This window comes from Staurois parvus, unplaced genomic scaffold (assembly GCF_062004578.1).
Source record: "Staurois parvus isolate SC_StPar_1 unplaced genomic scaffold, SC_StPar_1.0 ptg000061l, whole genome shotgun sequence".
Lineage (NCBI taxonomy): Eukaryota > Metazoa > Chordata > Amphibia > Anura > Ranidae > Staurois > Staurois parvus.
Genome location: NW_028317857.1, coordinates 6237463 through 6260116, shown reverse-complemented (window position 1 = coordinate 6260116; position 22654 = coordinate 6237463). Strand labels below are relative to the sequence as shown.

Genomic DNA, 22654 nt, shown 5'->3' with positions numbered 1-22654 from the left:
CAGTGTGCGTAAACATGTAAACATTAGGGATGCATCAATACCATTTTTTTTTATCAGCGAGTATTAGTACCGATACTTTCGGTCAACTACTCGCCAATACCGATTACCGATACTCTGCAGTGTGATTTGTGTCAATATAAAATGTATGGACGTGAATTGCACTACAAAAAATAGCATGCGATTTGAACAGGAATGCGATTCCTGTCCAAATCGCATGTGGTTTCCCCACTGCTCCTTGCAGCAAGAGGGCGGTGACGGTGCTAACCAATCAAAAGCCCTCTAGCCCGAACTGTCATCCCTGCAAGGAGAGGAAAGAAATTGACAAGGATTTCAAATCCCTGCCACTTTCTCTCCTCTCCTACCACTGAGAATATGGAGCTTCTGCCTCCATAGTATACATCCCCACTCTCTGCTCAGCATGGGATGCCTGCAGGGAGGTTTCCCGCACCACTCTTGTGTGAACTCAGGTGATGACAAGCCTGGGTTCACACAGGAGCAGTGGGGTAACCGCATGCGATTTGGACAGGAATTGTATTCCTGTTCAAATCGCATGCTAATCTTTGCGGTGCAATTTGTACTGACGCAAATCGTAGCGCAAAGTATCGGTTTCTGGTATCAGAAGCATTTTCACGAGTACTTGTGATAATCCTTGGTATCAGCACCAACAACTATATCGGTACCAGTGCATCCCTACTGGATACCCCTTTTGCAGTGTGCCTCCATAGTATACATCCCCACTCTCCGCTCAGCATGGGATTCCTTCAGGGAGGTTTCCCGCACCCCTCTTGTGTGAACTAAGGCTATGACAAGCCTGGGTTCACACAGAAACAGTGGGGAAACCTCATGCAATTTGGATAGGAATCACATTCCTGTTCAAATTGCATGCTAATCCTTGCGGCGCACTTTGTATTGATGCAAACCACACCGCAATGTATTGGTTTCAGGCACTGGGAGCATTTTCACAAGAACAAATAAAAATACTAGGTATCAATACCGGTATGGATGCATCCCTAGTAAAAAGTAAAAATACATATAATTTTTTTTCAAAACCTCACTAACTGGCAGCACATAGATGTGAGCTGGCTACAGATTAGTAAACAGGTTTGCTAATGGGAAGGAATTTTCATGCGCTAAAGCCATTACATTTTACTGCAGGAACACATTCAAGTGTGAACCGGCCCTATACTGAAATGGCAATGATTAATATAGAATGCATAATAACACTGAAACAATCATCAGGTATGAAGCTTCACGCGTCAGATTCTAGAAAAAATAACTGTAGTGCTAAAAGTATGTTTGTTTTAATATTCAAAGCATAACGGAATGGGAGGGTATCACATAAAAATGTGTAAGAAACAGAAGGAAACACCATTTATATAAAATTTTAAAAGGAGAAAAAGTGCATACGATGCTAGCATGTACATCTCTGTGAACAGACCCGTAGAACTCCAGTCCAGAAGGTGCAAACACACAGGTAGACAACAGGGGTGGTTTGCTAAAGGAGTAACAATGTAAAACAATGAAGCAGTGTTTATTTCAACAATCCAATCCATGCAAGAAAAAAAAATTTTTTTTTTTATATTTCTTTTACACAGGATTGGGTATTCAAATTTAACAGAGCTCTACCTCTAGGGTTCTTCAAGAGCACAGGTGTCAAACTGGCGGCCCTCCAGCTGTTGCCAAACTACAAGTCCCAAGAGGCATTGCAAGACTGCTAGTTACAAGCATGACTCCCAAAGGCAGAGGCATAATGGGACTTGTAGTTTCGCAACAGCTGGAGAGCCGCCAGTTTGACACCCCTGTTCTAGAGGTAAGGGGTTTCATTAGCTGTGGCTGATTGACCTCTCATTTGATGGCCTACGTAGTTCCAGGGCCCATGCCACTTGGCAAAGACAAATTACTTTGGTGATCTTTTCACCTTTCAAGGGAGGATAGCATTCTTACCACCACTGTAAAGGTTTCATTCTTCCTACTGACTACCAATGTAAGGCTTATTATTCCCACTGACCCCCTAATAAAATGGTTTTAGTAGGGTTCAGAGACCTACAAATTAATTTAGGGGTTCCTCTTGGGTGAACAGGTTGAGACTCATATTAACTAGGAAGCCATAACTTGCTCAGTGCATGGATTTCCAATATATGTAATGAGTGAAACAAACATGTTAGATCAATTGTAATTAGTACAGCCTTCCCAACAAATAATTTTTAGTACAGTTCAACTGTCTGTTGAAGGTTGATGTCAAATGTTTCTATTGTTGACATATTCTGACACGGAACAGTACATATTTGGTAATAGTCAACATTATAATAAAGGCTATTGTAAGATTTTGTTTAGGGGTTGAAGGCTGGCAAATTCATATTTTCAAACACTTTTGATAGGTTTTCATATCAAAAAAGGATCAAAGCAAAACACCACTGTTTGTATCACTTTACAATTAAAATTGTAGGTAGTAGTTTGCCCTCATTTTATCCTTTTTGTGACCAAGAGCTGGTTGAATTTGCTTGAAAACTATCAGATGGTTAGAATAAGGGTTGGTTTGGGTTAGACTAACATTTAGGGGTTAGGGAAAATTACTTTTAAAGTTTTCAATGGAGCAACGGCTGCTGAAGACAATATGTGGCAGATGACATTTCTCTATCCATAATGCTTCTCTATCCATAATCAGGGATGGGGGGGGATTAATGAATTAATCTTGTCCAGCCCATGGAGTGAAATAGAAATTCAAAGCATATATGGCCAGCTTTACACACACACACTGGATCTACAGTGTGTGAAATCATATAAAACAGACCTTTAGTCTGTCTTTCAGGTGGCTGAACCCCCAAGCACTGTCAATGTAGAGCATGTGCAGATGTGCCAAAGGGCTTTGCCTGGCCTTCAGGTCCTGGCAGGGCTTTCTGGTGCATCTGCACATACGCTGGTGATTTTCTATGCAAGCGCAAAGACAGTTTTGAATTTCCCTAATGGCAAGCATGTGAAACCCCACACGTGTGCAAAACATTGAGGAAACCAACACATGTGCAGCTATACTGCAAGGCTCACTCAGGACCTGATGCAATGTGGCACATCTGTACAAGTGCCTAAGCAAGAAACGCGGGGGCGCTGCTTTGCAGCACAAATAAAGAACATTAGTTTAAAAAATAAAAAGGATGTCCAATTGTAAGAGAGGGAGGGGGAAGAGACAGGGCAACATGACATGGCCTTTAGGGTAAAGGTGTGCTTTCAAGTAGAACTAAAGTTTCATGGTCACAAACAGTGAGCAGGCTCTGTCTTGCAGAAGAGAAATGCAATATCTCTCCTGCAATGAGATGCACCTACCTGCATGTTTGGTGTCTTCTCTGCTGCACATGTGCGGCCCAGCTTACTCTGGCCCGGTCTCTGTTTGCTAGGATGACTGACCAATGAAAATGCCTGAAGGCCGGCACACAGCATAAGATGCCAGTGCTGGAGAGGGATTGGACAGTTGGAATGAAGGTAAGTTTAGTTCCATTTTAAAGTGGTTCAAAAGCCAAAACTTTTTTTTACCTTAAGGCATTCCCTGCATTAAGGTAAAAAAACTTTATATGACTTCCTGTCCTCCCACTTCCCTGTGTAAGAAAGAAGAGAGGAGAGAACAGATCTAGCGCTGTGCATGGCTGCATCTCTTCTCCCCTCTCTTCCTCTTCATACAAGGACTCAAGCAGCAGCAGGAGCCAAAGGCTGCTTCTGATGTCAATCAAATGCTGTGCAGAGGCCAAGCCCCGCTGTATGTGTCTATGGAGCATGGATCCATAGACACACACAGCTCGGGAGCGAGCAAGCACTGTGTGCCCCCATAGCAAGCCGCTTGCTATGGGGGCACATGAAGAAGAGGAGGAGCCAAGAGTACTGAAGGAGGGCCCTAGAAAAGTAGGTTCAGGGCTGCTCTGTGCAATATCATTGCACAGAGCAGGTGAGTATAACATATTTGTTATTTTAGTTAAAAACAGTTTTAACCTTTAGTATCACTTTAAGACCATATGAATAAGAGCTGACCATTGTAAGAACTCTCAGCAGCATCATATGATTTGTTCCAAATCATCTTCTAAAAACAATAGAACTACTGGCAAGATTAACAGGTATTAAGACAATGTTAAAAGGGAAATATACAATTTTATGATTATTAGAACTGCGGTTCTTGTCTCTGTGATAGTTATAACCTTGGAGGACTGGAATTGTGAAGTCTTGCTTTAGGTACACACATACATTAGATGGAACCACTGCTTTGAGACCAGGAACACAAGACCTGGCTCACCAAATAAACTTCAAAAATAAAAAAGTCAATCTGTCAAATCATGGGAAATCAAATAGTTGTCACACATGTAAAATTCAATTAACTGCATTGTACAGACATTTGTTCCTGAGGTACGCTGTGAAATTACAATCTCTAAAAAAATATTTTACTGTTTATGTCACAATTTGTGTCACATGATATAGCAAAACTAGAGTGTGTGTAGAAACTACCAATCTAAACAATATATTAACACAATATATACATATAGTTTTTTTCTTTTTTTAACAGTTTTGGTTTTACTATAAAATGTTTATGTTAATGCTATTAGTGGCAACATAGCAGAATGCTTTTGGAATGTTAGAGTGTAATGGTGGCAAAATGAGGATTTCTGGCCTGAGGGTTTATACATAGTTAAACTGCTTTAATCTCTGCTGCAAGAAGACATCTTTTTGAGAAGGTATAACATTTCTTGCAACATCTGGTTTTCAGATTCCAGCTCAGCAGCACGACTCTCCAAGCTCCTAATGTACAGTTTTTACTGGAAACAAAAGGCCTTTGCAGCTGCCCTGTAGAAGGTAAAATCCAAAAATACCAACAAAAATGTGCATGCAATTATACTGATAAAAGCAATAAAAAAAAAAAAAAAAAAAAAAAAAAGAATAAAATAAGTAAAAGTGATTGACACCAGTAAGAAACACTCTTGACGCTTAAGAAACCCAAATCAACATATAGTCCGTCTTGGGTCTATAGTCCATTTTTGCGATCCAGATTGCAAAATGCTCAGTGTCGTGCCTCTAAAAAAGTCCAAAGCCAAAAATTTATTCTGCTTTATGACAATATAGATCTTTAAGTGCCTTCAGCTCCTCAATCAGAGTCTTGTTTTGGTTCTCAAGCACAGCCACTCGATTTTCGAGACACTTGACGTATTCTTTCTTCTTTTTGCGACACTCCCGAGCCGCTTCCCTGGAACCAACACAGGATATGAAACTAAAGAAGCAACCACAGACAGAGAAGGAAAATACTTCCACTGCTAGATTAGCGCTGTATAAAAGTATGCCTGCGGTACGGAGAAAACAAGGCAATGCAAGGACACATTAACAATGCAAGGCAGCAAATAATGCTGGGAATAAACCACAGTTCAACACTGAGAGAAAGTGGTTACACATGGCAGCTCAGATTATAATACACAAGAGTACAAATTTACAAAAATGAAAAGAACAGAAAAGACAGTTTTGTTTTCTACCTGGAAACCTTGACATGCAAGTTCCTTAGGCAAGCAAATGCAGCAAGCAATGAATTAATTCCAAAGCACAAAAGAAAGACAAAGCATCACAGAGTTGTGTTAAATAACAAAACAAACACTCAATTGAAAAGAAAAATGTAACCAGCTAAACAATGCCTAGAAAAGCATTCAGCCCGTGTTACAAAACCCTGAGATCACTAGAAAAAAATGTGTAAATTCACTGGATGACAAAAACATAGAAAAAACAATATATGAGGCATGGCTGTCATCAGTACAAGGCTCTAGGGGTGTCATTTCCAGATGAAGTTGGGATCAGTTAAGGATGTGGGGCCAAAGGTCTCACTAAGATGGATGAAGTCCTTGGGTTGTAGTAGGGGGATGCAGGAATAGAGGGAAAGGAATTAAACATATAAGTGAATGTAAGGAAACATGGCTGTCATCAGTACAGAGCTATAGGGTGTCCCCAGGGGATGTTGGGATCACTAAAGAGTGTGGGGCCACAGGTCTCTCAAAGATTGTCAAGATCCTTGGTTTGAATTGGGGGAACACACATGTTGTTAGTCTGAGGCAGACAGAAAAGTAATGGCACAAAACAAAAGAACCAACAGAATGGAATGCATTGTTTAGATGTTAGCAGGGGGCTTACTGTAACATTTACTATCAAACTATGACCATTGTAGCAAAAAAAAAAAAAAAAATACATTACACTGGCTGTATGTATGACACCATTTAATGTGAGCCATGCATGCAATGTAATGGAAAAGCCATTATGGGGCTGTGTGCACAAAACTCTAGAGCAGGGGTCTTCAAACTGAGGCCAGGAGGGCGAATGAGGTCCTTTGCTTGCCTTTATCTTGCCCTTGGGGTACTTTTTCTCCAACTGATACAAGACACTATTCCTCTCACTGACACCATCAAGGAGGTATAATTCCTGCTACTGACATCAACAATGGGGAACTATTTCTACCATTGGCACCAACAATGTGGAGCTCTTCTTTCCATTGACACCAACAATGGGGAGCTATTGTTCCCACTGACACCAACAATGGGGAGCTATTCCTCCCACTGACACAAACAATGGGGAGTTATTCCTCCCACCCACACAAACAATGGGGAGTTATTCCTCCCACCCACACAAACAATGGGGGTGCTATTTCTCCAAATGACACAAACAATGGGGAGCTATACTTCACACTGAAAAACGATGGGGCACTATTCCTTCCACTGATACCAACAATGGGGCCACTATTCTTCCCCTTAATACCAAAGATGTGTTGTTTACTCCCACTGCCACCAGGACAATTTCCACTTCCAATGGCAACAGTCCGGCCCCACTAAAGTCTGGAGGACATTAAACTGGCCCCTTCTTAATAAAGTTTAATAAAGACCCATTCTCCAGAGAAAAACTAATGCTGCCCTGAAGTGATGTCAGCCAAGTAACACACTTACCACTATTAGTTCCAGGAGCCTCACACATGTAGGAGAAACAATTGCACTTTTGGCCAGCTCATGTGAGGGCTTATGCTGGCATGCAATGTGTTAAGTAGTGTGATTAATGGAAGTCTAAAAGCTACATATACATGTCCACATATATTCCTGCTGAATGACCAGCTTCTGTTGAATGGTCCTGCTGTAAAACCAGAATTCGATCAGCCGCTGCAGCCAGTTGACAATGTCGAAATACAATAAAGTTGCAAAAGATATACCTGTATCCACATAGCTTGTGTGGATGCAGGGATCTGTGAGTTTACCCTGCTTAGGAAAGGTGGCAGGTGAATGGAATGCCAAGGGGTAATAAGGTTTCAGTCGTAGGAAATGACCACTACTAGGGATGTAGCAATTTTATCTGTTACAATAAAACGGTTGTTTAAAGGAAAAATATCAAATCTTCTAATGATAAAGATTTTCAAGTTCTCAATATTTGTCCAGATTCCTAATATGTGATGTTTCCCAATTATACTATGATGACAGGGGCCGTTCACCTTGCCTCCTAACCTTATGGGCTATTCCAGTGTTCTGGGATCAGACTGCAGCCACTACAACCCACAGGCCATCCATAATGAAAAACTGGGCTGCACAGAAGCCATGTTTATGCAGAGGATCATCAGTACACCTCATACGAACTCTTTGAATTGGATGATTTCACTAAGAACTGGCAACTCCTTTTCTTGCCTGACATCTTACTGTGTTCAAGGGAGTCTTTGGAGCTATGTCAGATTATGGAGGAGATGGTGGATTTTGCAATTTAAAATGTGTGCAAATCACAGCTCCTGTGCAGCACATCTTCATGTGCAATGCACAGCTAACAGGTACACTTGTCACCTGATATAGCAGCACGTACTGGTGCTCACACCCAGAGGACTTTGGAACTGCCTTACACAGAAAGATCTCAAACTGAAAACATGAGGTTTGGTATCTGACTGTCCTTGCTGGAGTCACACATTGCTGGGTAATAGAGAAGAGCAGGTCATATGATCAGAATGTGGAATATTAGAGGAATCGGAAAAGTTGGGCTGATTGTCTAAGTGTCCCCACTATGACAGAGGATGGTGGCACAGTTTAGAGACAACATATGACAGGCAAGATAGCATTGTGTAGAATGAGGACTGCAGAAAACAGGGACACTCAAACACAAAATCAGTGACAAGGCCACAGCCACAAGGATCAGAGTTTAGCTACTGTACAAAGCACAGGTATATGATAGTATGTATGTTGAATGCAGCAGACTGTATTTGTAGAGAGATTGGGGTGGAGAATGATGTAAACAGGAGCAACATGGACAGTAGTGGCCGGGGGGCTTAAAAGAGAAGCTACAATAGAAAGTGAGGGGTCAGCCACCATAGCATGTAATGTGGACAGTAGGGGAGAAAAGCCACCTGTAAATGTAGTGTAGATGGTGGTAGTGGTGGTGGGAGATGGGGGGAAGCCACCAGTAAATGTATTGGAGATAGAGCTGTCAGAGAAACCAATGTGGAGGGGACCTGCAAGAGAGGTTGATTTGGGTGTTTCCAGAGAATGTAGTGTGGGCAAGAAGGAAAAGGGACTTTCAGGGAAAGTGGTTGAGGAATGATGCTGAACAATGTAGTTCAGGCAATGGGGATGAGCTACCTTAAAAGCTACTGCAGACAGTATGGGGAGAGCTGCAACAGACGCTAGTACAGAAACTGGGAAAGGGGTACAGAGGTGTGTATTGTTTAGTGTTGTGGACACTGGTCACGGAAGAATGTGTGGTGGAGACATGGACAATGATGGCATGGGCTCCACCAGGTGAGCAATGTTATGTACTGGGGACATGTCAATATTCCCATACAAAACTTCAGGAAGGGCTGAATCTAAGAGGTGGCTATGTGCAAAGTTACTCTATCTTTAAGTAACAAAACTGAAGTGGACAGGAAGGAGAGTAATATGCTGTGAGCAGCTGGTCAGGGCAGATCCCTCACATTTGGGCTCTGCTCTATCCACGGAGCACTCAAAAGGAAAATACAGGCATAAATCCCATTGAAAAGAGTAATTTTGAATTCCCAGTGGTGTCACTAGAGTTGCTGTCACCTGGTGCAGTAAAACTTGTTGTCACCCCCCCCCCACCCTCCGGGGTGAGGGATGCCATTTTTTACTGCACTGCCACGGCTCTCCCCCCCTAGCCTGCCACAGTGCTCTGTCCTGCTGTTGCAGAGTGACGGCAGGAGCAGAACAGAGCAGTAGACACTGGGCAGGCTAGCACATCGGGTTCTCTGCTACCAAGCCTGTCACAGTACAGATTGTAGGTCGAAGGAGAGCGCTACGTACAGATTGCGGGACTCAGGAGCGCGCTACGTACAGATTGCGGGACTCAGGAGCGCGCTACGTACAGATTGCGGGACTCAGGAGCGCGCTACGTACAGATTGCGGGACTCAGGAGCGCGCTACGTACAGATTGCGGGACTCAGGAGCGCGCTACGTACAGATTGCGGGACTCAGGAGCGCGCTACGTACAGATTGCGGGACTCAGGAGCGCGCTACGTACAGATTGCGGGACTCAGGAGCGCGCTACGTACAGATTGCGGGACTCAGGAGCGCGCTACGTACAGATTGCGGGACTCAGGAGCGCGCTACGTACAGATTGCGGGACTCAGGAGCGCGCTACGTACAGATTGCGGGACTCAGGAGCGCGCTACGTACAGATTGCGGGACTCAGGAGCGCGCTACGTACAGATTGCGGGACTCAGGAGCGCGCTACGTACAGATTGCGGGACTCAGGAGCGCGCTACGTACAGATTGCGGGACTCAGGAGCGCGCTACGTACAGATTGCGGGACTCAGGAGCGTGCTACGTACAGATTGCGGGACTCAGGAGCGCGCTACAAACATATTGCAGGACTCAGGAGCGCGCTACGTACAGATTGCGGGACTCAGGAGCGTGCTACGTACAGATTGCGGGACTCAGGAGCGCGCTACAAACATATTGCAGGACTCAGGAGCGCGCTACGTACAGATTGCAGGACTCAGGAGTGTGCTACAAACAGATTGCAGGACTCAGGAGCGCGCTACGTACAGATTGCAGGACTCAGGAGCGCGCTACGTACAGATTGCAGGACTCAGGAGTGTGTTATGTACGGGATGCAAGCATGAAGAGTTTATACAGGGTGTTAGGTTCTGCATGATTCACAGGCTAAAAAAAGAGGAGAGGAGAGAGGGGCTGCTGCCAAATAGCCAAAGCTTGGCTTCTGTGTGTGACAGTAGTGAGCTGCGGGTTTTGGGACATTTCGGCTGAGAAAAAGCCCTGGTGTCACCCCTCTGGTGGGTGTCACCTGGGTGTTGGCTGCACCACCCCGCAACCCCCATAGCAACGCCACTGTGAATTCCTTTAATCACTTCTTATAAATATTGTTTATAGGTTAGAAGAATAGAATATAAGGAAGAACAGAAAAGTAAAGCTGGCCATACACAGAGTGAATTTCATCCACTTAATTATGAACACCCGCTCCATGGATGGACTGTTGGCACCCACAGAGGCCTACATCCTTTGATTTAATTAAAAAAATTACAAGGAAAATTGTCAGCCAAACAGCAGCTGCATCCAATAAGTTGCAGAAACGGTTTGGATATTCTGCTTATGAATACCCCCTCAGGCTAGCAGAGTCCTGTGGAGTGGATGCCGCTGAGTAGTGTGCAGGCTAAGGCTGGGTTTGTCCAGACCCGAATCATACATTAAAGGATGACGAGTTCCCCAGCTGCCGCACACCTCACCCAGCCGTGTTGTTAAAGGTAAAAGCAGACTCAGCTTGATTCATCAAAGCCACACCCCCGAGAATTCATCTCTTACCTATTTTTCATAAGCCGCAATTCTCTCTTGCGTGTTGCTTCTTCTGCCAATTGCTGTGGGCTGTGCAAGTTTGCTGGTGCCGTTGCCACTACAACCGCCTGTGGCAAAGCAGAGCTTGCTGTACGGATCTGGTAGGCTGGCATCTCTCCAGTAGCAGCTGCAATATAAAAATTCTGTTTAGAAAACAATCAGAATAATCTCAGGAATACTTTATAGAACAAAACAAAAAAGTTAAAGTTTCCTTGAGAGTCCTTTTTAAAGAATATGTAAACCCAACATTTCATTTTCCTGCTGTGCCGACAGCCCCCCCCTCGGCACAGCCATTAAGTAGGAAGATGAGTATTATGATGTTTCTCCTCCCCCACCTCCCTAAGCTCTTTATGCAACTGAGAACAGAGAGTATGTGACCATTTATATAAAAGGGGGGAGGTATTTATAATGTTTTTATATGTATACACAAATATTTTGCCTTTCGTATCTATTTTAACCTGAAGTGGTTATTTTACAAGGTGAGGGTTTACATACTGTATACTTTAAGGTCAGCTCTACACAACGCAAGTCTTGACACTTAGTGTAAATTACCAGTCTCGATATTAGCCTCTTTTTATTTGCTGTACAGCAGCACTAAAAGGGAATGAGGTATGCTACAAACGTACGTGCAGACAGAAGGAGAGAGCAGAAGGATGACTCCTGAGTTATTCTTCTGATCTTTTGCTGTCCAATCATAGGTGGCCACAGGGAGGTGACCGAGCTGGGAAAAGACAGCCTCAACTGTCTGGCGGTACTCCATACATTTCAGGACTCACTTGGCAAAATTAAAAATAGTTTTAAAAAGGCAAAATGATTCCTAAATAAATGTTTCAAATGTGTATTTAAAAGCTTGCATGAAATTCAGCGTTAAATATGTAAATCAATGTTTATTTAATGAATATATAACTGCATAAGCCAGTGCTGTATTATCTGCCTGGAGTCCAGCGTTAGTGTGGGGGGCAGCTTCAAGAAGGACTAAGGGCTTGTTCACACTTGACTAAATTTCTAACACTTCAAAAATGCCCCTATAGTGTTAGTATGGGCATTAGACAGACTTTAATGAGCGTTTTACAAGCGTTACAAACATTCCCCTTGTGTGGTTTTGAGGCATTTTATAAGCGTTAAAACGGCATCACAAACGCCTATAATAAACTCTAATGGTATTAATGTGCCGCAACCACATCGCAAACACCTGCAAGAACATTTGAGGAGCATCACCATAGACTTGAATGGGAGGCGTTGAAAGACTTCAACTCCTCCTGACTCGACAGGAGGCTTCAATTTTGATAATGTGGAAAGCACTGTGTGCTGCCCATAGTATCATTTCCATTGACATTTGAGGAGCATTAAAACCGCCCCTCAAATACCTGCTTTCAAAGCCAGTGTGAACTAGGCCTAAGGGGTGATGGACTCTTTTTTCCCTTCTGCAGCAGTGATTGCCAGTCTTTTTTTCTTAATTCTTTATTTAGGACACATTGCAGTCAAACTTTCGTTCGCATCACCATTCCCAAAAAAAAAAAAACACCAATCGGTTGTATTGAACTGTGTCTGATCACAAAAATAAACCAGTTGTCTGGTAACAGTTCCCAAGTATGCCATAGTGTCCATATATGTCCCTATTTCTTTGTACACATGCAGATATGGATATGATGTTGTGAGCAGGGATTGCCAGTCTGACAGCAGGATATGCATCATTCAGATCACATGAGCACCCACAGATGTAGCAGCCAAACTGCTTTCAGCCCAGTAATACTGAGGGATCATTTCTAGTAGTAGAACACTGACATCATCGCTCTCAAATGTCATGCTGGAATCTATCTGCGGTCAGATCAGTAGTACACCGCATGTGCAGGCACAACAACCCATTCACCCACTTCACTGTCCCCTATGAATAACACCAATCCTGTTTTTTTTTTTTTATATCTTGTTTGGAAGTCAGTTCATTATACATTATGAAAATATGTGATGTCATTTTATGCCCCTTTTTAGATCTGCCTCTTTGTGCATGCTTGGTTGGATTTCTTTGGATGGCTTGTTCTAAAGGTGGTCCTACAAAGCTTCAATTTTGCCCAAGCGGTGAAGCATTGGATGGCCCTGTCAGTACAGTACATCTTCCAATCACATGCAGTCACTTTTTGGCTATTCAGCAACCAGGGGAACCCAAGGCTGCTGAATAGAATAGCCAGCGGGGAAAATTCCTCCATAAGGCTACGTTCACACTAGCCTTGTTAGCAAGCGGCAGACAGGCGTTTGGGAAGCGTTTTTACCGTTTCCCAAATGCCTGGGAAAATTCTGCACATTGCAGCACATGGTGCTGTTCAAACAGGAGCGTTAGCATCGTGTAAAAACGGATGCTTCTGGTCGAGTCGGGAGGAGTTGAAGCCTCTTATTCAAGTCTATGGTGCCGCTCCGCAAACGCCCAGCCGGTATTTGCGGTGCGGTTGCAACGCGGTTGTGGAGAATTAACACCATTCAAACTTCATAATAGGCGTTTGTGGGGCATTTTTAACGCTTGGCAAATGCCTAGCAACCGCCGATAAACCGTGCATGCAGCGTTTGCAGAGCGTTAAAAATGCTCCGCAAACGCTGGAACAACGCTTGTCAAACGCTATAGGGGCATTTGGCAAGAGTTGGAAAAACAGTCACGTGTGAACGAGCCCTAAAACGCTATTCGACATGGATAGAAGAATCTACTGGCTTTCCTACGTTCAGCTTGAAGGAAATAAATCTTTCTGTGTATGGCCAACCAAAAACTGAACTCCAGAACAGGGGTGGACTGATCATTTGGAAACTCGGGCACTGCCTGAGGGCCCGGGGTCAGTAGGGGCCCCATGAGATGCCCCGGTACCTTTTTCATAGGCTTTTTTGAGTTTGGGCAAAGACACAGGGGCCCCATGATCCCCTATTGCCCGGGGGCCCCATGAGTTGTCAGTCCGCCCCTGGTCCAGAATCAACTTAATTATAAATTAAATACATTTGTCCTTTATTCTTCCTTTAATGTTTGTGTATTTCTTCCAGGTCTGTGCAGTAATCCAGTGTGAAACTGTCGCTGTGCAGCAGCTTCCTGTACAAAAGACCAGTCACTGCTGCTCTCTCTTCTTATGAAGGGTGACTGGTCTTGTATCCGCCCCCTCCTGCAGTTCTGCAGCCAGAGAGTAGTGGGTGGGGTCTGCTGGTCCCCTCCCACAGCTCTGCGCAGGATATGTACTGCACAGTGATGTCACTGCTTCTGTTACTACGTAATCTCTAGGGTTGCAAAGGCATTTGAAGCATACAAAGTGGATTTGTATCGTTTGTGGGCCAAGACATTTATTTACAATGAAAGTTTTCATGCCTGGAAATCAGCTTTAAGGAGTTCTCTTTTCAGACATAGGTGAATCAAATATTTCACGCAGTTTTGTAACTTGCATTAAACTGAAGTATGTTGGTCCTCCATCTAACAACGAAGGTCATATTTAAACCCAATGATTTCACGAATACAGTGAAATATTTCAAAACAGGCTGTTTGAGAAGGATAGGTGCAATGCAGGGTTGCAAAAAGCAGAAGTGGGAAACTAAACATATTACAACATTCAAAATCTGCTGCCCTGGTGTATGGACTTACTGAATAGTACAGTGCCTTGAAAAAGTATTCATACCCCTTGAAATTTTCCACATTTTGTCATGTTGCAACCAAAAACGTAAATGTATTTTATTGGGATTTTATGTGATAGACCAACACAAAGTGGCACATAATTGTGAAGTGAAAGGAAAATGATAAATGGCTTTCAAAATGTAAAAAAATAAATAAATAGCTGAGAAGTGTGGCATGCATTTGTATTCCTCCCCCCCCAAGTCAATACTTTGTAGAACCACCTTTCACTGCAATTACAGCTGCAAGTCTTTTTGGGGGATGTCTCTACCAGCTTTGCACATCTAAAGAATTACATTTTTGCCCAGTCTTCTTTGCAAAATAGCTCAAACTCGGATGGAGAGCGTCTGAACAATTTTCAAGTCTTGCCACATACTGTCAATTGGATTTAGGTCTGGACTTTGACTGGGCCATTCTAACACATGAATATGCTTTGATCTAAACCATTCCATTGTAGCTCTGGCTGTATTTTTCGGGTCATTGTCCTACTGCAGTGTTTCTCAACTCCAGTCCTCATGGACCCCCAACAGGTCATGTTTTCAGGATTTCCATTATTTTGCACAGGTGATTTGATCAGTTTCACTGCCTTAGTAATTACCACAGCTGTTTCATCTGAGGGAAATCCTGAAAACATGACCTGTTGGGGGTCCATGAGGACTGGAGTTGAGAAACACTGTCCTACTGGAAGGTGAACCTCCGCCACAGTCTCAAGTTTTTTGCAGACTGCAACAGGTTTTCTTTCAAGATTGCCCTGTATTTGGCTCCATCCATCTTCCCATCAACGCTGACCAGCTTCCCTGTCCCTGCTGAAGAAAAGCATCCCCACAACACGATGCTGCCACCACCATGTTTCACGGTGGGGATGGTGTGTTCAGGGTGATGTGCAGTGTTAGTTTTCTGCCACACATAGCGTTTTGCTTTTAGGCCAAAAAGCTCAATTTTGGTCTCATCTGACCAGAGCACCTTCTTCCACATGTTTGCTATGTCCCCCACATGGCTTCTGGTAAACTGCAAATGGGACTTCTTATGACTTTCAACAATGGCCACTTTTCCATAAAGGCCAGATTTGTGGAGTGCACGACTAACAGTTGTCCCGGTGGACAGTTTTTCCCACCTCTGGCTGCTTTTCTGATTAATGTTCCCCATGCCTGACCTATCAGTTTAGGTGGACAGCCATATCTTGGTAGGTTTGCAGTTGTGCCATACTCTTTCCATTTTTAGATGTTGGATTTAACAGTGCTCCGTGAGATGTTCAAAGCTTGGGATAATTTTTTTTTTTTAAATCTAACCCTACTCCACAACTTTATCCCTGACCTGTCTGGTGTGTTCCTCCTTGGCCTCCATGATGCTGTTTGTTCACTAATGTTCTCTAACAAAGATTAAATTACACACAGGTGGACTCTATTTGCTAATTAGGTGACTTCTGAAGGCAGTTGGTTCCACTAGATTTTAGTTAGGGGTATCAGAGTAAAAGGAGCAGAAATACAAATACACGCCACACTTTTCAGATATTTGTGTAAAATTTTGAAAACCATTTATCATTTTCCCTCCACTTCACAATTATGTGCCACTTTGTGTCAGTCAATCACATAAAATCCAAATAAAAAAACATTTACATTTTTGATTATTACATAACAAAATGTGGAAAATTTCAAGGGGTATGAATACTTTTTCAAGGCACTGTATATAGGAAACTATACTCAAAGTTACAAACCATGCAATAATGTCCCCACTCTTTATATAGGTCATTCTAATCCAGATGCAGATTTAGAGCTCAACTGAAGTCACAGAAATGGATATTTAGACTAAAAGACACTACTAACAATCTCCTTGCCATAGTCTTATTCTCCACTTTTTGCATAGTGTGTTTAACCCGTTAATGCCAGCCATAAGCCAGGATATCACAGCGGTGGGCTTTAATAGTGAGCTGCTTCATAAACATATGTTTATGGCCAGCATCCCTTGTATATAAACTCACTTAACACCCCCAGCAAGCCATTCATGATCAATGGGGTGGGCTTCCAAACACTTAGCCATTGTGACAGTCAAGCACCATGATCATGTCCATACAACACTTCAAGCATTTATAAACTTTTAAAGGGATGGCTACTGCTGTCTGGAATATGTTAAAGGATAAGTTCACCTTTGGAACATGTTACAGCCACCATTGCTTCTCGGCCTTTTGGCTAAGATCAAGTGTAGTATCTGTTCTTATCAGTGTCCAGTAGGGGTGCTCCACCATCATTCCTGCTTGCAGGGATGATCGGTTGTACAGTACCCCTGCTGGTAGGATGGGGGTCCTGATGGCTAGTACCGGCTGGAACAGAAACCGAGGCGCCCACAGGCTGCTGGGGCCCGGGAGTAATTCCCCCTGGAAAACCGGAGGGGCCCAGTTCCTCCTGGTTTGAATGGATCTACCTTGTCTGGCCAAGGGTCGGGGAGGCAGAAAGTCCGCGGACCAGTACCCCCTGAGAGTGGTCGCCTCAGGGGTGCTCTTAGTAACACTTGGGTGTGGGACCCCAATGTGTGAAACGTGCACATGGTCACTGATTCCAACACTTTTCCTGCACTGCGCCTTTTAGGGCTAGGCCTTTTGGCTAAGTCCTGGGCAATTTTTGCTATGGGCCTCAGGGCCTGGCCAGTGCACTATTGCACGGCCACTTATTTATTTAATTTATTTTATCTCCCACGTTTGTCACTTTATCACTTTTGTGTGTGTTTTTTTTCTCACAGGATGGTAGGGTGTGGGTCCCCGGGCCTACCCTGAAGTCTAGGGGGAGGCTGTGTGGCATTTGGTTCCTTCCTCCCCTGTCCCTAGGGGGTTTTCTCTTCGGGAGAGCCCCCTTACCAAGTACTTTGTGGCTGGCTTCGGCTGGCCACAAGGAACGGGGTCCGCCAGGCCTTTTGGCTAGGTGGACCATATGGGAATCTTGTCCCTGTCAGGAGCTTCGTGCCCTGGGGGATCAGGGTAGAGGTCCATCCCCTTCGGGGGAAGGACAAAGCACACCCCTAAGTGCACTTTTTTGTGTTTGTGTTCTGCACTTGCACGTTTTTTGTGAACACTTACGGGTTTTTTTGTTTTTCGCACGTTCGCGGACTTAAAAAAAAATAAATAAACATGTTACAGCCACCCCCTCTCCCTCTGACAGAAGTACAGGGAGTTGTATCCCCGTACTGTCTGTCAGATTTGAAAACAGCATGGCCATCTGGGGCTCCACCCACAAAGTCGCGTCACTGATTTACAGAGTTCTGTGAATGAGTACCTACAAGTCCCAGCAGCCTTAGCGGCTGTCTGCTTGTAGTTTTCAATGAACTACCATGGTGCTGTGGAGTGCCGTGGTAGTTCATTTAATCTTCCTGTCAATATATCTGCTTGAACGTATATCTCGTACAGCAAGCAGATATTCTGACAGGTCTGCAGGAGACCTGCATGGCATCAGCGATCTACTGATCGCTGGTGCCATGCTTTCCACGCTCCTGTGGACAAAGATAATAAATGCACATTTTTTTACCTGCAAAAAAATGTGGATTTACTATTTTTGTCCAAAAAGGTGAACTTATCCTTTAAAATATAACCAAAGACAAAACATTTATTTATCAGATACAGAGTGTTGAGGGGTATTGTTTGTTTTCTTCTTTTTTTTTTTTAACCTGTCCTTTTATCTTTTAGGAAGATTCGCTTTCTCTAACTGTCCTGATCAACAATGTTACCAGGAATTAAAGTGAGGGTAAAACGAAAATTTTGAGGTGCCCCCTGAACAAGAATACAGGCTAAACTCTCCATTGGGAACACTTGTTCCTCTGACAGCTGTCTAACCCTAGGATCACATCTGTGCGGGTGGTGCCGCTGCAGATCCGCACGAAAATCCATGCTGCCGCACCACCTGCACAGAGAAATGTGGACCCACAGGTGGGTGCCATTACTTCTAATGGCATGCCGCCCACACTGGAAAACGCAACCGTAGTGTGAACCGAGGTTCCTGTGTGGGCTGCGTTTTCAGACTTCTTCCCTGCGTGTCACAGGCATGGGAGTCCATTCAATTGATACCAATGATGGGGCACCATTTCCCCCCACTGACACAACTGGGCATTATCCCTCCTGCTGACACCAACAATTGGGCACTATTCCTCCCACTTACACCAATGAAGGGGCGCTATTCCTCCCCCTAATACCAAAGATGCTTGTTAACTCCCACTGATGCCGGGACAATTTCTACTCCCAATGGCCACAGTTCGGCCCGTGAAAGTCTGATGAACAGTGAACTGGCCCTATGTTTAGAAAGTTTAGAGACCCCTGCTCTACAACATCGGGCCCATTCACACGTTTGCATTTTGGTGTAAATTTTACCTGATGGGTTTTCAACTGAAATTAATAGAACTGCACCAAAACATGTTGGTGTGCGTTGCCATTGGTTTTAACATGCCTTACCATGTACTTTATATTTCATATTTCAATGAGAGTTATAACACACATTATAGCACAATATCATTGAAGTGCATGATGACATATTGAGGTGGATCTACTAAAGGCAAACAGACTGTGCAGTGGAAGTGAAGTTGCTCCAGAGCTTAGTGAATGAGGTGAAGCTTTACTTTGCAAAGAATACCCAATTAGGTACAAGCAAAATTAAAAACCTGCATTTTTTGCTTGCACATGATTGGATGATGGAAGTCAGCAGGGCTTTACCTCATTTACTAAGCTCTGGAGCACCTGAACTTGCAGAGTGTACAGTTGTATCTCTGTATACAATGATGCCAAACATACTGAAAAATAGATTTGGTGTTTACATACACTTTAGTTTTCAATGTATGGAGGTCTAAGAAAAACCATCAGAAACTCAAAATACAGCACTGTGCTCTGAATTATTACTCTAGCCCAGCAATGGGCAAACTACGGCCCGGCGGACCTTTTAATCCCGCCCGTGGAGCTAGGCTCCCGCTAGGCTCCTCTCACAGTCCGCCCTGAAGACCAGTGTAGCATGAAAATCTGTCTCCTATGAGGATCTGTCCCCCTCGACGTATCTGCGCATGTGCCGGAGATCGCCGATCGGCTGCTAATGCCTGAAACTGGCACATGCGCAGATACGTCGAGGGGGGCAGATCCTCATAGGAGACAGATTTTAATGCTACACCGGAACGGCGCGGGAACATGGCGAGAGGTACGCGCGGAGCAAAGGTAAGTGAATTGACATAGGGGGGACTTGGGGACTTAATATGGGGAATGAATTACTATAGCATACTCTTTTTCATAAATTATGCAAGAAAACTGGATAGATAGCACAGTGCTTTGCAATGTAAACATCGTTTAGGTCAGACCTAAAATTATATAATACATACAGTGAGGAACAGAAGTATCTGAACACCCTGCGATTTTGCTAGTTCTCCCACTTAGAAATCATGGAGGGGTCTGAAATTCACATTGTAGGTGCATTCCCAGTCTGAGAGACAGAATAAAAAAATTCAGGAAATCACATTGTATGATTTTTAAAGAATTTATTTGTCTTGCACTGCTGAACATAAGTATTTGAACACCTGAGAAAATCAGTGTTAATATTCGGTACAGAAGCCTTTGTTTGCAATTACAGAGGTCAAACGTTTCCTGTAGTTCTTGACCAGGTTTGCACACACTGCAACAGGGATTTTGGCCCACTCCTCCACACAGATCTCCTCTAGATCTGTCAGGTTTCGGGGCTGTTGCTGAGCAACACGGAGTTTCAGCTCCCTCCAAAGATGTTCTATTGGATTTAGGTCTGGAGACTGGCTAGGCCACTCCAGAACCTTGATATGCTTCTTATGGAGCCACTCCTTAGTTATCCTGGCTGTGTGCTTCGGGTCGTTGTCATGTTGGAAGACCCAGCCATGACCCATCTTCAATGCCCTGACTGAGGGAAGGAGGTTGTTGCTCAAAATCTCACAATGGCCCCATTCATCCTCTCCTTAATACAGTGCAGTCGTCCTGTCCCCTTCGCAGAAAAGCACCTCCAAAGCATGATGTTACCACCCCCATGCTTCACAGTAGAGATGGTGTTCTTGGGATGCAACTCATCCTTCTTTTTCCTCCAAAACGACGAGTGAAGTTTACACCAAAAAGTTCTACTTTGGTCTCATCTGACCACATGACTTTCTCCCATACCTCCTCTGGATCATCCTGATGGTCATTGGCCAACTTCAGATGGGCCTGGACATGTGATGACTTGAGCAGGGGAACCTTCAGTGCAATGCATGATTTGAAACCATGACGGCATAGTGTTCTACCGACAGTGACCTTTGAAACTGTGGTCCCAGCTCTCTTCATGTCATTGACCAGCTCCTCCCTTGTAGTTCTGGGCTGATTCCTCACCTTTCTTATCATCAGTGATACCCCACGAGTTGAGATCTTGCATGGAGCCCCAGTCCAAAGGAGACTGATAGAAAATGGAAGAGGCTAAAGGCGACTGACAGTTGCTCCAACAGTTGATCTATTTCACCAAGCTGCTTGGCAATTGCCCCGTAGCCCTTTCCAGCCTTGTGGAAGTCCACAATTTTGTCTATGGTGTCTTGACAGCTCTATGGTCTTGCCCATGGTAGTAGTTGGCGTCTGACTGACTGTGGGGTGGACAGGTGTCTTTAAAGAGCTCAGACGGGTGCTACTAAGTTAGATTAATTAGGAGTAGAGGTGAACTTTTTAAAAAGGCACAGTAACAGGTCTTTGAGAGTCAGTATTCTTGCGGTTTCTTAGGTGTTCAAATACTTATGTTCAGCAGTGCAAGACAAATAAATTCTTTAAAAACCATACAATGTAATTTCCTGAATTTATTTTTTTAAATTCTGTCTCTCAGAGTGGGAATGCACCTACAATGTGAATTTCAGACCCCTCCATGATTTCTAAGTGGGAGAACTTGCAAAATCGCAGGGTGTTCCAATACTTCTGTTCCTCACTGTATATACACATACATTACCGTGACATATACTATAATCCTTTTATCTCAATGCGTGTCTTTTAGTGCATACTTTGCGGTGCGCTGCTTACTGTGTGCGCAGCACTTTACAAAATGATATGAATGGGATCACCCCTAAAAACACACATACAACGAGGAGGAAGTTGCAATAGTTGAGGCAAAGAGCATTTGTATCTCTTGCTGTACATGGCAGTGCCCTATACTTCATTGTAAGGGCTCATTTCTATACTGACCACCAACGTAACGGTCACTTCTACAGTGATCACCAATGTAAGGGGTTACTTCTTTACTAACAACATATGTAAGGGTTCACATCTTCACTGACCACCAAGGTAAGGGGGTCACTTCTTCACTGACCACCAAGGTATGGGGGTCACTTCTTCACTGACCACAAATGTAAGGGGTTCACTTCTTCACTGACCACCAATGTAAGGAGGTCACTTCTTCACTGACCACCAATGTAAAGGGGTCACTTCTTCACTGACCACCAATGTAAGGGGTCACTTCTATACTGACCACCAATGTAAGGGGGGTCACTTCTATACTGACCACCAATGTAAGGGGGTCACTTCTATACTGACCACCAATGTAAGGGGGTCACTTCTACACTGACCACCAATGTAAGAGGTTCACGTCTTCACTGACCACCAATGTAAGGGATTCACGTCTTCACTGACCACCAATGTAAGGGATTCACTTCTTCACTGACCACCAAGGTATGGGGGTCACTTCTTCACTGACCACCAAGGTATGGGGGTCACTTCTTCACTGACCACCAAGGTAAGGGGGTCACTTCTTCACTGACCACCAAGGTAAGGAGGTCACTTCTTCACTGACCACCAATGTAAGGAGGTCACTTCTTCACTGACCACCAATGTAAAGAGGTCACTTCTATACTGACCACCAATGTAAGGGGGTCACTTCTTCACTGACCACCAATGCAAGGGGGTCACTTCTTCACTGACCACCAATGTAAGGGGGTCACTTCTTCACTGACCACCAATGTAAGGGGGTCACTTCTTCACTGACCACCAATGTAAGGGGGTCACTTCTACACTGACCACCAATGTAAGGGGGTCACTTCTACACTGACCACCAATGTAAGGGGGTCACTTCTACACTGACAACCAATGTAAGGGGGTCACTTCTACACTGACCACCAATGTAAGGGGGTCACTTCTACACTGACCACCAATGTAAGGGGGTCACTTCTTCACTGACCACCAATGTAAGGGGGTCACTTCTTCACTGACCACCAA

At 44.1% G+C, this 22654-nt stretch overlaps 1 protein-coding gene and 1 pseudogene across 4 annotated transcripts in view; one reads left to right on the top strand and one right to left on the bottom strand.

Moving 5' to 3' along the window:
* Window positions 1-1285: 1285 nt before the first annotated feature.
* Window positions 1286-22654, bottom strand: part of CREM (cAMP responsive element modulator) — a 29488-nt gene continuing 8119 nt past the window's right edge. For all 4 annotated transcript variants that reach the window (XM_089668714.1, XM_089668715.1, XM_089668713.1 and 1 more), the window contains exons 2-3: window positions 10797-10953; window positions 1286-5215 (exon numbers count right to left, since the gene is read on the bottom strand). In XM_089668714.1, the coding sequence (XP_089524840.1) occupies window positions 5071-5215; window positions 10797-10953 (302 nt within the window). In that variant the 3' untranslated portion in view covers window positions 1286-5070. The remainder of the gene's footprint in view (window positions 5216-10796; window positions 10954-22654) is intronic.
* LOC149469741 (U2 spliceosomal RNA) lies at window positions 16624-16740 on the top strand (annotated as a pseudogene).